General features: G+C 54.1%; 1 protein-coding gene across 10 annotated transcripts in view; it reads right to left on the minus strand.

The window, feature by feature from the left end:
- The window catches only part of ASB2 (ankyrin repeat and SOCS box containing 2), a 42,894-nt gene that overhangs the window by 16,084 nt on the left and 11,075 nt on the right, over nucleotides 1-15,735 (minus strand). For 9 of the 10 annotated variants that reach the window (XM_054513853.2, XM_064571528.1, XM_064571525.1 and 6 more), the window contains 5 exons: nucleotides 15,025-15,101; nucleotides 12,339-12,617; nucleotides 4,913-5,002; nucleotides 1,407-1,573; nucleotides 435-590 (listed from right to left, as the gene is read on the minus strand). In XM_054513853.2, the coding sequence (XP_054369828.1) occupies nucleotides 435-590; nucleotides 1,407-1,573; nucleotides 4,913-5,002; nucleotides 12,339-12,544 (619 nt within the window). In that variant the 5' untranslated portion in view covers nucleotides 12,545-12,617; nucleotides 15,025-15,101. The remainder of the gene's footprint in view (nucleotides 1-434; nucleotides 591-1,406; nucleotides 1,574-4,912; nucleotides 5,003-12,338; nucleotides 12,618-15,024; nucleotides 15,102-15,735) is intronic. The other variant, XM_045901446.3, reaches the window with a different exon arrangement.

Genomic DNA, 15,735 nt, shown 5'->3' on the forward strand with positions numbered 1-15,735 from the left:
TTGTTCAGCTGCTAACTCCCTCCTGTTCCAGCTCAGCTCAGGCACCACCTTTTGTGGGGGCTCATGCCCAGCATTAGAGTCCTCCCCCATGCTCCCACGTGCATCATGCTGAGCTCTCTGCTGCCATTAGCTGGCTGTTATGTTGTCTATGTGTCAGTACCCACTGGGCCGGGAGAGTGCATGGGCACAGATCATATCCTTTTGTTTCTAAGGCCCTTAGCGCTCCTCAGTGTGCCTGGCCCATGGAGGACTTGGGATGTATGGCCCGAGTAGGTGCATGAATGAACGACTCAATTATACAAGTTATACACCTGAACGAGGCTGCCCCTTCAAAGGAGACCCCTGGCTGGGGTGTGTGGGGGGTGGGCAAGGCTCCCGATTGCCCACCTACTCTCTGGAGCCTTCCCCAGAGAAGCCCACTCTGGGGGGCTCACCTTTGTAGAGCGGTGTCTCTCGGGACTTGTTGGAGATGTCAGGCTCAGCCCCAGCCTGGAGCAGAGATCGGAGGCAGTCCAGGTGTCCCCTGCACGTTGCCAGGTAAAGGGCCGTTTCCTCCTGCAAGGTGCGCTGGTCGATGACTCCTGGGTATGCTGGGGAAAACAGACGGGAAGTTCATGAAGGGGGAAGATACCCCCTCCTCCTCAACACAAAGGGAACCCCAATTTCCAACGACAGACATGTGTGGCATCCACCTAAATTTACCATCCATCCTCTCGGCCCTGGACTCAGTTGCTTTCACAGGGCTGTTTCAGCTTCCCAGTCTTATTAACTCAGCTCAGATGCTGCCTCCTCTGGGAAGCCTTCCCTGGTTGAGCCCCCTCCCTCTCTGAATGACCCGGTCCTTCCCTTAAACTTCCACCAGCCAGGGTCAGAAGCTCTGTCTCATACAGCTGTTTCTGCCCTAGCATATGGTGGTGGGCTGTCTGGGGTTCACGCTACCTCAGGGCAGAGTTAACTCCTGTCTGCAGGTGTTATCCATATACATCTGGCTTGGGGGGACGCGGAGGCTTGGAGAGGGTTTGCCCAGGTTCCCACAGCTGTGGGGGACGGTCTTGGCAGGGCATAGGCACAGCTGTGGTATTTTCCACACCACATTAGTCCCTGGAACATTCTGGAACAAGCTGGCAGTGGCTCTCCCAAAAAGTGAGCCCTCCCTCATTCCTTTTCTAGGAATTAGGCTCTCCCGTCCCGAGAGGCCTAGAGAGATGGCAGCCGGCTGGGTGGGGACAAGTCACTTTCTTCTCCCAGCTTGGTGATTTTAACTCTGCAGTGGGGGTGATAACCTTGCCGTGCTCCCCCACCCCCACCAAGATTTGTGGGGCAAAGAACACGAAGCTCCAGAAGGAAGGAGCCTCTGCCCTGGGTCCTGCTCCCGCCTCTGGCTGCTCCCAGAGCCGCCGCCTCACCTTGCTGCAGGGCCTTCAGGCAGCTCAGCTGGCCGTAATAGGCCGCCTCATGCAGTGGCAGCCAGCCTTCCTTGTTGGGCTCTGCGAGATTCTTCCCTGCCTTGATCATAGCCTTCAAGGCCTCTTCGTCCCCTTCCTTGATGGCCTTCAGCACGGGGTCCACAGGCCTGTGACAGCAAGGGGCGGGTCACTCCTCAAGACCAGAGCAGGGCAGAGGTGGGGCTGGGCAGCCTGCCTCCCAGAGAAGCAGGACGACTGGTGGCCAGGGGCAGTGCTGGCCGTGGGACCACTCGGTCCTGCTTGCCCCTGCTGGTCTGGAACAGGTGCTCAGGCCCCCTGCAGCCAGCGGCCTCCTCAATAAGGAGAGTAATCCTTCCTAACCCACATGGGTGTGCCCTGGAACTCGGCCTCGACCTTGGCCCTGACCTTGGGCCCTCCAGCTTATCCGTCCGTCAGCTATCCATCACAGCTTCCTCAGGCCTGTCACCCTCAGCCTGGGGGCCCCGGTCAGCCTCTCTCTGCCTCTCGTCAGAAGCCCTCATGTAACTGCTGGCCTTTACAAGTCTTTGAATGGTTGTTTGACTACTGTCTGTCCCCCCACTAGACTGAGTTCCAAGAAGACAGGAACAGTGTCTTTATTTCTTTATTTCTTCTCTCATGATTTCACTCTCAGGGCTCAGCTCAGTGTCTGGTCCGTAATAAGTGCTCAATAAATATTTGTAGGAAGGAAGGAAGAAAGAGAAAGAAAGAAAGAAAAGGAAGGAAAGAAGGAAAGAAAGAAAGAAAAAGAGAAAGTGGAAAAGGGAGAGAGGGAGGGAGGAAAGAAGGAAGGAAAGAAGGGGGGATGGGAGGGAGGGAAAAATTCAGAACCTAGGAACCCCAACAATTACTTCACTCCTTCATTTCTTTTATTTCCTTCTATTTCCAAAATGATGGCCTCCCCCCTATGAGCATTTTGCTTGTTTCTTTGGAATTATTAAAATATCTTGCTCAGGGGCACCTGGGTGGCTCAGTCCTTTAAGTGTCTGCCTTCGGCTCAGGTCATGATCTCAGGGTCCTGGGATCGAGCCCCGCATCGGGCTCCCTGCTCAGGCGGGGAGCCTGCTTCTCCCTCTACCCCTCCCGCTGCTCATAATCTCTTTCTCTCTCTCAAATAAATAAATAAAATCTTTTAAAAAATGAAATAAAATATCTTGCTCAAAACATTCTTCACAATTGCCTCCTTTGAGAATTTGGAGGACATACTGGCCTATAAAAGTCACTGTGGGGGCTCTGATCAAGCCTTGCCAGTGTTTGGTCCCCCTGTGAGCATTCCTAGATCTGGGGCACTTCCATGCCCTTAGCTCCAAGTGGGCACCCTGCAGGGAATGTCTATAAGAAACGGGCTGAAACATGGCAAGCTCATTCACTTCCACAGATGGAAACCGGGGGTCTCTTTTAGACAGAGCTCCTTGGTGGCCAAAAGAGAATTAGGGAACCCCTCTGTCCCTGCGGCTTGCAGGGCTGCATCTAAGGTTACACCAAGACCATTTCTACCACGAGGATGCGGGCATGCAGTGCCAATCTCCAAAGGGATGGATAGCTAACCCTGCAACAGGTTTCAGCACAGTGCTCCAGTGTTTACCAAGAACCTCGACCTATGGGGCCAGTTTGCCCTTCAAGCAGCTCTGAGACCAGAGTCCCTCAGAGGGGGGCTCTTTCCAGCGAGCATCTCTCTTGGGTCTTCCCAACCCCCCCTTTGGTCCTCACCCTTTATCCTCACCCCCAGAACATTTAGCTGCTGAAAGACTTATATACTTGAAGGATTAATAAATTTGAAGGCTTCGCAATTAAAACTTCTGAATATCAAAAAAAGATTTCAGGGCTAATGCGAATGAAAACTTCTTTGCTACTTTGTTCATTCATTCATTCATGCATGCATGCACTGAGCTCCCTTCCCTCCATCCTGGAATCAGTGAGGACCAGGACCGCTGTGATTCCTAGATCTACTCCTGGGGAATGTTCTACATAAGTGGTCCCATTTTCCAGATGGAGGTGAGACTAGAGGCAGGTCTTGTTCCCAGGGCCCTCACCCACGACAGGGGCCAGGATAGGCCCCAAGGGTCTACACAGCCAGCCCCTTTACCCTCCCAGCTGCTTCCTCCGTGGTGAGCGGCACTTCCTCCTGACTCTCAGCCTCTCTGGTTATTAATAGCTTCAGAGCACAGATGCTGGTTAAGTTACAGACCCGCGAGCACAATGGGTAACTGACCAGATAAGCCCTGAAGCCCCCATCAACGCCATCACTACCACCTTGATGGGGTCTTCTTACAAGCGGCCAGAGCAGCCCCTGCTGGTGTCAGGAGAAGCCCCAGTGGGTATGTATCCTGTCTCCCCTGGAAGGTCTCCTGTGGGGCCCCGGCTGAAGTGGAAGAGCGGAGGGCTGGCTGTTTTTGTGGCCTGGGGGGTTGGTGCGCAGTGCGTGAGAACACTCCTGGGACCTGCTGTCCACCTTGGGTCTCATCCAGCTCTGGTGCACAGACCCTGAAGCTCTGTGAGTTCAGCCCAAGCCCCGCCCCGAGGGTGGGGGAAGCTGCTGGGGGTGTCACACCGTCCGAGACTAAGGAGCTGGGCGGGACCCAAGAGGCCACTCTGTCCTCTCCAACCTTGTCTCGCAGAGAAGGGAGATTCAGAGAGGGACAGCGACTCCCAGGCAGCCACACAGGAAGGGGCAGCAGCGCTGAGAGCAGAACCTGGGTCCCCCTTTTCCAGACTGTCAGGATTCCACCCGCAGCAACAAGGAAGTGGGGGCGGCAGGGTTTGAAAAGAGCTGGGAAGAGACACAGAACACTGGCCAATTGCCTCATCCCCTCTCTGCAACATAACTGGAGTGAGGAAATAGGGGTTCCTGCGATGGGGCCCCTCTTTTGCTTTTAGCTGCTTCTGGGGTTAATACAGGCGAGCAGAGAAGGGGGACGCAGCTAGCCCAGCAACCTGGGGCCAGGCGAACAGAACCCCTTCTGCAGCTCGGATTAATTCTGGATTTTACCACCTGGCACAGAGCAAATAAAGGCAATGAGGCAAAACAAAACCCATGGGTGTGAGCGTTGTGGATATGCTCCAATATCCCCACAGTGATGCATGGGGGAAACTGAGGTAAATAGAATGCGTGGCTGACTCATCAGCTTCAGCTCTAAGCTCCTCTGAGCCTCTGGGGTCCTGGGGCCGTCTCCCAGGGGGCTGTGCCATCCCCCGGGGCCCACTCCGGGGGCATGAAGGTGTAAATCACAGGCACAGGCCTGGCTGACAGTTCCTTGAGGAGATGAGTCTGTGAGCGCAAAGCCCAGATCAGCAGGAGCGGCTGGGGCTCAGGGGGACATACCTGGGAGGGGTGTGCCTGGGAGGTCCCTCTGGAATGCCCCGCTTCTTGGGGCCTGCGGGCCTGCTTCCCACTCCCCACCCCCCACTAACCCTAGTTGGAAGGGTGAACTTGGGCAGTCTCGGGGCCCGGGCCGGGGGTCACTTACGCCAGCTGGGAGTTCTTGTATTTCTGCATGACCCCTTGGAACAGGCCCTTGGGGGCCGAGGCGGGCGGGTTCTCGGGAGGCACAGTCGACCTGGAGGGTGCAGGGCAGGAGTGGAAGAGGAAAAAATACTCTGCATATGAGAAGCGGGTCATGGCCGGAGGCAGGATCAGGGATGGAGGGCTAGCGAGGGGACAGACTGATGGACAGACACAGGGCTCTGAACCAAAGCAGATGGCCGGTCCTCTCTGTGTGCTGGACACAGCTGCTGTGTTTCTGGATTATTTTTGGCCCTTGGAGGAAGCCCTGGGAGATTTAAATGACCATATAAGACAACAATGAGGTTAACCTCATCCCCACCCCCAGGCCCCCTCCCCAGCCAACCACGCGGGAGGCAGATAGGAAGCAAGGTGACATTCTTCTCCCGGGAGGATGCGAGAAGGGGTCAGCAGCAGGTCCCAGGATGAAAGGGGATCAGTCCTGGGCCGGCCAGGCTGGGTCCTAACGGGGATGGGCAAGAGGTTCTTGGAGGTGCGGGGGACAGGGGAGCATAACTGGGAAGCCAGACCAGGTCTGTACTCACACCCCCACCTGGCCAGGTCCCCGTTAGAGGGTCCTGCCATCCCAGGGGCAGGAACGAACGGTAGGGAAGTTAGAGCAAACGGCCGTCACGGCCAGGGCATGGAGTCAGACGGACACGGGTTCAAATCTAGGCTCTGGCATATCCTGGCCATTGGGACATCAGACAGGTTGAACTTTTCTGGGCTTTAGTTCCCTGTAGAGCCCGGTGTGGGAAGACCGAGGAGGCTGGAGCCGGTGAGCTCAGCTGGCGTCCGGGCACAGGGCTGCTCGGCACGCATCCACCGTTAATTGTCTCATTATTTTGCTTCTCTGAACCTCAGTTTCCCACCCCCTCGGGCTCTGGTGAGGATGGGAGGGTGAAAGGAGCTGTGGTGGCCACTCCACATAGCTGACTGTTGGGGGTGACTATGAGGACGGGGCTTGTGGCCCGTGCCGACCACACTCGTAGCAGCTCAGTCCCTGGTGCCACGGACACCCCAGCAGGCCTGGCCTGGTGTCCTGCACCCTGCAGGGGTGCCCCGTGGGATTGAGGGGGACATTGCTACCAGTGGTGTTTGGAGGTGCCAGAACTGTGACCCTGACAAGGACCCATGCTCTTCCAAGACGGAGCAGAACTTACAGATTTTGTGGATACCCTCAGCAAGGGCCGGGGCATGGGGGAAGGGGTGAGTGAGCAGAGAAGGAAAGAACATGCTCTCCTTTGCTTCAGCCATCTGGGGGCGGGGGGACCCCCCAGGCCGGCCCCCTTCACCATCCTCATCCTGCACTTGCCTTCCTCTGTCCCCTCTCCATCCCCTTGCGACCAGCAACCTCCTCCTGAGCACCACTAGCCTGAGCACCTGCGTGAGCTCACTCGTTAGTCCTCTAGAGTGGGTGCCAACGTCCCCGTCTTTAGAGACGGGGAAACTGAGGCCCCGAGAGGTGGGTCACGGCCCCGGGCTCACACACAGCTGCAGCTGGGAAGTGAGCCGAGCAGAGGCCTACATGTCTGTCTGCAGAGCTCCTGACGCCAGCCCTGCCCCACAGGCCTGGGGTCTTCCTGCCTCTTCATCCTCCCTCCCGCTCGAAGGCCTCCATTCTGACAGGCCCTGCGACTTAGAACAAGCCCCTGCCCCGCACTGTGCCTTGGTTTCCCCATTTGCAAGGTGCGCAGGGGGGACCAGAGCGGGGTTTTCCTCACCGTTGTGGTAGCTGTGAAGCCTTAGCTGAAATGAGCTCATGTGGGAGCTGCGTGTCAGGCAGATCTAAGAGACCACATCCTGGGGAGGGGGGCGCAAAGCCTGGCCCCGCCGAGGCCCCTCTCCACCCCCCGGAACGGGGAGCGTGCTGGGGGTGGTGGAAGGCAGCCTGGGCCAGGCCCAGCTCACAGTCCCTCGTCCCGTGGTCTTGACGAAGCCCTGGGTCTCAGGCCGCACAGGATCCTGGGGTCCCGGCCACCCGCGCCATGGCCCATGTGTGTGGCCTCCTGTCACTTACTGTTGTTAGGATGTTTCTAGCAAGGTGACAAGCACCCATAAAAACGCGTCACACTACCCTAAAACCAGGACTGTCTCTAATGGCCAAATAACAACAACAACAGGGTGCCAGCAAGGGTGGGGGGTGACAGACAGCAGTGGTGACGGGGATGTCCCTCCCCACCGTGCAGGGCATGGCCTCACTTCCAGCCTCCCCACCAGCTGGAGGCAGGCAGGGGCTGTGTTGTTCCCGCTTCGCGGAGGAGGAAGCAGACAGACCGAGTTCCGTGCAACAAGAGCTCCCGAGTCCCTGCTGGGGGAGTGGGGGTGTCCCAAGACTTGTGCTAGCGCCTGAGATGCAAATCTCAGATGTCCAAAGGCCAATGGGGTGGGAAACAAGGACACAGACAGCCATAGGCCGCAGGATAGGCGGTGGGGACAGAGCAAGGTCTCCCCTGGGCGCCCTGCAGTGGGTGTTAACTTGGCTTTAGGGGCAGGTAGGGCAGGTGCCCAGAGCCCTGAGTGTGGGGCCTCACGCTGGAGGGGGAGCGAATCCTAGTCCTGTCCAGGCCGCAGGCCCCACTCCCCCTCGGCCCTGAGCAGGGGCATTCCCAGCAGAGAAAACCACCGGGGCTGAGTCATCAGAGGTGAGAGGAACCTGGCAGGATGTGGGCGCGGGTCATGCCCTAGAAGAGGCCCAGGTAGGGCTCCGGTCCTTCATGTGGGCGGGCAGGTCTGGGGTGGGGGGTGTTGAGAGTGCATCACTGTCACCCAGCTCCCAACAGCCCTGTCCTGGAGTCCAGCTGGCCCCTACTCCAGACACGGGTCAAGCTCGGTGCCAGTGGGGAGTGGGGCTACGAGGACAAAGCCCCCTAACTTCTCAGTGAGCCGCCAGCCCCAGGAAGGGCATAAAATTGGGCTGGACCTGGCTGAACACCGGAAGCAAGCAGGCCTCTTAAAGGGGGAGACAGCTAAGGAATACAAGAGTCTGCCCCACGTCTGCCACCTTCTATTTGTCCCCTCCTCCTGTCCTCACGCTAAGCCTACAGCAATACAGGACTCAAGTATAGCACTGGGCACACAGCAGACACGCGATACACTTAAATAAATGAAACAAAACAAACAAAAGCCTTCCAAGGGGTAAGAGTCCAAATGGTAAACTCAGTTTTGTGCGGTGCCGTGGCAGGACCTCAAATTCCCGGAGAAGCAGCCCCCAGGCCTCCCAGGTGAAAAGAGGAAGAGCTCACGTGGTCCAGCCACCTCCACCCCCATTCCCGCGGGTCTCTGGAATCAGCCTCCCACCTGCTGGCCAAACCATTCTTTCTGGGCCAGCCAGAGAGGAGTCCCATGTAGAGGAGAACGTGAATTCCAGACTGCAGCAACTTCTGCTCCCCTTCCATACCTGGGATTTGTTGGGTGCTTGCCATGTGCCCAGCCTTGTGACAGAGGTACGCGGCACAAAGCATTTCCTTTCATCCTCTGGTCTACTCTGTGAAGGAGACATAATTGGCTCCCTTTTGCAGAAGAGGAAACTGAGGCTCAGAGGTTTGCTTCCTCTAACCTGCTTAGTGAACTCCTGTTCATCCTGCACAGCCCACCTGCTCAACTAAGTGAATCGACCTGCTCTGTGTCCCTCTGAAACTGAGGCAAGCCTCTTTGCTGAGCCCTTCCTGTTGGGTCATTATGTACATCTGGGACCCTCGTTAGACAGCAAACTTGGGGAGGGTAAGGGTAAGCCTGATTCACATCCAGGTGCCAGGAAGGCAACTTGCTCATCATAAGAACATGGTAGGTGTGGGCGGCTCAACTTGAATTATTTGCAGCTGTGCACACATCAACCCAAACAAGTCCCTCCTTCATGCTTTCCTCCTTTGTCTTCTTAGAAATGTAACCTTAAAAAAATTCAGAAGTTTAAAGACTGGGAAGACCCAGCTTTCTGGGCCCACTCTGGCTGGTCCGCCATCAGTGCAATCTTGGGCTCCCTATTTCCTGACTGCATGAACCCTCCTTCTCCATGGGATGGGAAATTGGGTCTGCCTTTCAGGGAGCTCTCTGTTAGTGGGCCAAGGCTTGGCAGATGATCCCTATGCATGTTTCCGGCTTCATCTCTTACATTGTGGTGGGAGAGAAGCAAGTTGGAAAAAATGGCTTTAGAAGGGCACATTATATTTCCTCTGGGATGCTGATCTGGCTTTCATGTCCAGGATCCCCAAGGCTCAGTGGACCTTTATGTCTACAGCCGCCATTTTGGTCACAAGATAACAATAAATTATATTTGTAGAGCATTTTATTGGTTTCAAAATGCATTTATTTGCCTAAAAGCAATTCTTGGGCACCTACAGTGATCCAGGCTCTTTGCCAGGCACTAGGGATATAAAAGTGAGAAATATCTGCTTCCTGTCCCCAAAGAGCTCATATAGTATAGTTGGGGACCCTCTCAAGAGGCCAAATAATGCCTTCCTAGAGTGACACGAAAGCTTGTCCATGAAACAGAGGCAGTCATGGTGTGGGCACTCAGGGTGCTCAGGGAGGAGGTAGGGGGAGGTCGATTGAAGCTGTGGGGCGTGAGGGAAGCACCAGCATTCTACATGCTTTGCGTAAGAACACTGCAAGCTGGGCTAGGCAAGGTTCTGTTGTTGCCACTTTAAGGATAAGCCTGTTGGGGCTCAGAAAGGTTAAGTAACTTGCCTGAGGTCACACAGCCAGTAAGTGACAGAGGAAGGACTCAAACCTCCAGGCCCTCTTCTCTTTCCTCTCTACTCTGCTGCCTCTTCATTCACATTCCTTTATTCACTCATTATTCACTCACTGAGCTATTTCGTGTTTGCCGAGGGCCAAGCGCTGTGTGGTAGACGGGAAGCTTCACAGGAAGGAAGATGGGTGAGGCCTCAAAACAAATACATAGAAACTGTAAGCTGGGGTGATGAAGGAAACTGCCCCGCCAAGAGAGCGAAAGGGGCGACCTGCCTGACCTGGGATGGTGGTCAGGCAGGATTTGCTGAGGAGGTGACATGAAATCTAAGACGGCCCCTGGGATGTGTATGATGTCCTGTTCCTAAACCTGCTCTGGGTCTTTGGATGGAAACTGTGATATGTGGGGATAAAAGGGACAAAGGACTGTATCGGGTCCTGTACTTTCTGAAATGCCGCATCTGGGAACGTGAGCACGAGCTGGTGTGTCTCTTGTCGCTGGGGACCCTCAATCTCTGTGGCTACAAGGTGGCTGAAATGAGACCCAAACCCACTTCCACGTGGAGGGGGGAGAGGAACAGAAAGAGACCTTTGCACTATGGGCAGAGCCGGTTATGTGTCTGAACTTCAGAGCCGGGGGCAGACATGGCTTCTGTTTCTGGCCCCGTGGAGTGCACGTGCATAAAACGGGCACAGAAATGGCCTCGTTGCGTGGCTTAAGGATTAATTGAGTGGCTGTGTGCTGGGCATATGGGAAGCCCTCAGTGTGCATCTGGGGGAGGAGGGATCGGCTCCCCCAGCAGGGCCCATCTTCTTCCAGAGATGGAAGGGCAGAACTGAATCGGGGAGGTTTCAGCTCACATCCAGAGTGAGAAGATGCGCGTTGAACCCCGTACCCTACATTACTTGTGCCTGGAATTTAGGTGAGGGCTGCACGACTCTAGGTAAGTCATTTTCCTTCTCTGTGAGAGCTTTTTTCTCAGGAGGCTGGTAAGTGTTTGCATCCCATGTTGGGTCTCTACTTCCTCACCCACCAAAGGAAGGAAGAGGTCAGGACCCGGATCTCACGAGCCCAACTCGGTGTTAATGTAAGTGTCCCCAGGACTCCCCGGGAGGCTCCCACACTGGGGAGAAGGCTGCAGATGCCCCAGGGTGGGGGGGATGCTCTTCTCTCTATCTGATCTCCTCCTGAGAAAGAGGAACTTGTGGTCTGACTGAGGCTGAAGCAGCCAGAAGAGGAACCAGGGCCTCCCAGAGCACCGGCCATGAAGAGTCCTTGGCTCTGCATCCTCGCTTCTGTTTCTCAGGCTGGGTTCCAGAATGGGACCCCCTCAGGGACAACTCAGTAACCTGGAGCCTTCCTACTTCCTCCAGCTGCCCAAGGAGGCTACCTGCCTTCCCTTTTAGAAGAGGCTCCTCGGTGTGGGGCATCCCAGGCTTTTGCCCCGTCTGCCTGGCAGAGGAGGCCCAGCCTCAGCAAGGGTTAAAGTCACTTGGGGAACGCCCGGTGGGTATCATCAGGGGACAGGGCTGGGATGCACAGCCACCCACCTTCATCACTGTCAGCTGGGACTGGACATTAGAGATGGTCTGTGTGTTGCCGAGAGAGCTTAAGGGACTTGCCCAAGGCCACAAAGCAAGTCAGCTGGTGGCTGGAGACGATGAGAGTTGAGGCCCAGGTCCCAAGGCCACAGAACACACTCATCCAGCAACTCCCTTCCCTCAGCCACCCACCCCCAAATACATACTTGACTTGGACTCAGTGATGAACAAAAGCATTTTTAGATGTATATATTTCCTTTCTAAAAGCATTTTAAGATCCAATGCTTAATTACCTCTCTGGGCTCCCGCCTCCTACACAGAAGGTACCCTCTGGATCTGCGCTGTCCAGGACGGTAGCCACCGGCCACATGTGGCTAGTGAGCTGTTGAGATGCGTCTAGTCTGAACTGAGATGTTCTGTGAGTGCAGAATACACACTGGATTCCAAAGACTTGATATTGATGACATGTGGAAATAACAATATTTGAGACCTAAATTAATTTCACCTGTTTGCCTTTACTTGTTAGCGTGGCTCTTAGGATATCCAAAATTGCATATGTTACTGAAGGTGTGGCTTGCGTCCTATTTCTCTGGGCACAACACAGGGCTGCCCTAGGTGGTCCTGCCACTGGCATGATGAGGTCACGCTGAGATGCGGGAGCCAGAGCGAGGAGGTAGGGTGGCTTTGCTGGGCAGATGTCACTTGCTTCTCAGACCTGTTATCCCAGGGAGGCTGCCTAGATGGGACTGGGAGCTCTGCTTGGACTCGGAACATCAGCTCCCCGGCATTCAAACATAAAGCCAGTGGTACAAAGCCAAGCCATGCACTTTGCAACCAGATCGTTCCAATCTCTGCAACACCGTCTACCAGCTGTGCAACCGCCGACTAGTTACTAGCCCTGAGCTTCAGTTTCCTCGTCTATAAAATGGGAATATAGCACAGAGCCTCCTGGAAGGTCCTCAAGAGGGTTAAACAAGGTGAAGTGGGTAGAGCACCTACCGCAGTGCTCGGCACCACCAGAGCTCAGAAGGGTTTAGATAACAAATGTAAGTCATCAAGGTGTAAAAATGCACCTCACAGACCAGGAGACTTTGGTCTTGGGTTAACAGTGTTTGGGAGCTGCACCTTACAGGTGCTCTAGTTGGCCTCTCCTCGCTCACCTGGTCCATGGGTAGAAATGGGCAGGTTGGCGGTTGACACACGTGGACGCAGTGGCCTCAGCAGTGGTTGGGCCCCGAGTCTTGTCAGCCAGGCTCTGCTCGATGGCCATCTGGACCAGCTCATCCTCACTCAGGCTGCTATACAGGCTGTATTCCTCATGCCCAATGGCACGCTGTCTGCCCCGAGCGCTGATCTCTGTGGTCATCCTCTCTCACCTCTCACCTTGGCCCCCAGAAGAGACACTCTGAGAGGAGGAGGAAGTGGCAAATCAGAAAGCCCTGTGAGGAGACCAAAACCATCCTGGTCACTAACAGTTTTGCAAGAGTTATGTTTAGCAACAGAGAATACTGTGCTTTCCTCTGGCAAGCTCACAATCAGTTTTTATCCATTCATGTTGTCATTTGGACCACCCAGCCACCATTCATCTACACATCTATCCATCCACTCATCTACTCACCAATCTACCCACCTCTCTCACTATCCAGCCAATCATTCACCCTCCTCTCCATTTATTCATTCTCCCATGTGTCCACCTGTCTACTATCCACCCATTTACCCATCCACATCTGTCCATTTACCCAGTGACCTGATCATCCATCCATCCAACCATTATCCATCCCCTGATCTATCTGCCCACCTACCTGGCCATTTATCCATTCACCCCCCCATCCATCCATCCATCCATCCATCCATCCATCCATACCTCTATCTACCCAACCAACCATCCACTCATCCACCACTCATTTTTCCATTCCAGACAGCTTGTCTACACATGCATGCATGCTTCGTTAACCGAGAGATTACTTAGTGAGCGCCTACTTTGTGTCCTGCACTCCTCTAAGCTCTGGTGACACAACAATACCAAGGGACAAATATCCCTGACTTCAGGGGGCTTACACAACAGTGCTTACATTCCTTCCTTCCAGTTATCCAACAAGATCCTATGCCAGCATCTCGCCTTATCTCTGTGCTGTGCTAGGGCTGAGAATGTTGGAGATAAATCAGACATGGGCCTGCCACTTCAGTATGCATGATCTAGTTAAAATCAATCATGACAGTAATTTGCCATGTGAATTCCAAGGACTCCCTTCCTTAGAAAAAAGTGCCTCAGGGAGAAATGAACTTTGGTTGAATCAACTGGTTTTAGGAAATGAAGTAACCTCAACTAAGCCTGTTTTTTGTTTTGACTGGCTGACGTGCAGTGTAACTGTAGGTCAATGGTTCATAGCCCTAGCAGGACATGAGAACCACATGAGGCCATTTAAAAAATACCCAAAATACCAGTGCTATAATTTGGTTTGTTTGGCAAATATTCACTCCCCTCTCCTTGGCAGCAGGGTATCCCCCTCCCTATCCCACTGAGAGTGGGCTTGGCCATGTGACTTGCTCTGGCCAATGAACGTTGGGGCACGATAAAGCAGCCCCTTAACAGGGGCTTGGGTGTGGGGCTTGCCCTTCTGCATCACCAGGAGAAGAGCTCCCCACTGGAGGCACCACCCGTTAGCTAGACCCCAGAGTGAACCGACCTGGGGCAGCCCCACCCAGCAGACCCAGCACCCTGAAGCCTACGTCAGCCCCTCTGCAGCGACCTGCAGACTCAGATCATGAGAATCAGTGCTTATTTGGGGTGCTGTGCTACTCAGCATTCTTGTGGCTCTAGTTAACTGACCCCCAAAAGGCTAGGCCAGCCACTTCACAAAGAGGATATCCAAGTGGCCAATAACCAAATGTAGGGATGCTTGACTTTCTAAGCGTTTGCGAGAACACTCAAATTGAGATCCTAATACAGTATTACTGTCTACCCAACAGCATAGCTCAAGTGGAGGGGCGCCTGGGTAGCTCAGTCAGTTAAGCGTCTGACTCTTGATTTTGGCTCAAGTCATGATCTCGGGATCATGAAACTGAGCCCCGCATTGGGCCCCTGCCTGGGCGTGGCGCCTGCCTGAGATTCTCTTTCACCCTCTCCCTCTGCCCCTCCCCCGCCCCACTTGCACACACTCTCTCTCTCTCAAAAAAAAGAATGGCTCAAGTGGAAAAGATGAGCATTAGCAAGTGTTGGGGAGGATGTAGGGCATCAGGAATGCTCACCACCACTGGTAGGAGTGTCGAGTGGTAAAACCACTTTGGAAAATTTACGGTGTTTGCTAAAGCTGAACCAACACATCCTGTGACCCCAAAATTCCACTCCTAGCTCCCTGGCCAAGAGAACCATGTACATGTGTTCACCATAAGACAAGTTCAAAAATATTCATTGCAGCGCTACTCATGATAAAACCAAGTGGAAACTACCCAAATGTCTATCAGCATTTGAATGGATTACTGCGTTGTGGTATATTCCCACGGTAGTGTATACCAGTGAAACAGATAAAGTACCACTGCTCATCGCAGGATGAAGCTCACACAACCATAGTGAGCAAAAGAAGTCAGATAATGAAGAACATATGTACATGATTCCATTTCTGTAAAGTTCCAGGCAGACTAAACTATGGTGGACCTTTGGTGGTTACTAACTGGGAGGAGACATGAGGGAGACTTCTGGGAAGCCAGTCACGCTGTTTTTCTTGATCTAAGTGGTTCCATGATTGGTTGGCTCCCTTTGTCAGGAACCTCTTCAAGTATGATTTCTACACTCCTCTGTGAGCCCATTATCCTGCAATAACACATCTACTTAAAAGGTAGGGGCACCTGGCTGGCTCTGTCAGAAGAGCAAGTGACTCTTGATCTCCGGGTTGTGAGTTCAAGCCCCACGTTGGGTGTGGTGCCTACATAAAAAGAAGAAGAAGAATTTTAAAAAGAAAAATAATAATTAAAAAGTGTATAAAATAGGTTCTAAAGGGTATTGATGCTTGGACCCCGCCTCAGACCAATTAAGTCAGAATCTCTGGGAGTGTGGCCCAGCTATTACCCCTCTTTGAAAAGCTCCACAGGTGCCCGGGAACCACCACTTTGGAGAAGGATCAATCATAAAGCAGGAGTAGAGAGAGATGGGACTCCTGTTGTGTGGGGGTGGGGCAAGGGGCGCGACCTGACACCAGGCTAAGCCCTTGATAGATACTCTTCTAATTCTGGTAACAGTCCTAAGAGCAGCAAGTCTTGCTCTATAAAATAGCGGCAAGGTTATTATTAAGCAGATCTGGGCTTTCCAAGCAAAGCTAGAGGAGACAGTGGGTGTGAAGACAGTGGATTAGCAGCACAAGGGCGTCTGGGACCGAAGATTCTGTGCCCTGCCACGGTCTGCCTGGTTATCCATCACTGCCCTCTGTCTGCTTCTCTGCACCCATTCTGGCGGGCTCAGGTCCGGACTTCCTCCCGCCCACCCCAGCGGTGGCCTTCATGTGGTGTCCCAGCCCCACCCACCCATCATCCCCTCCGTGCCCCACACCGCAGGCCTCACCA

The sequence above is a fragment of the Mirounga angustirostris genome, unplaced genomic scaffold, assembly GCF_029215605.1.
Source record: "Mirounga angustirostris isolate CCGP_5_RB_7025 unplaced genomic scaffold, mMirAng1.0.hap1 SCAF_9, whole genome shotgun sequence".
Lineage (NCBI taxonomy): Eukaryota > Metazoa > Chordata > Mammalia > Carnivora > Phocidae > Mirounga > Mirounga angustirostris.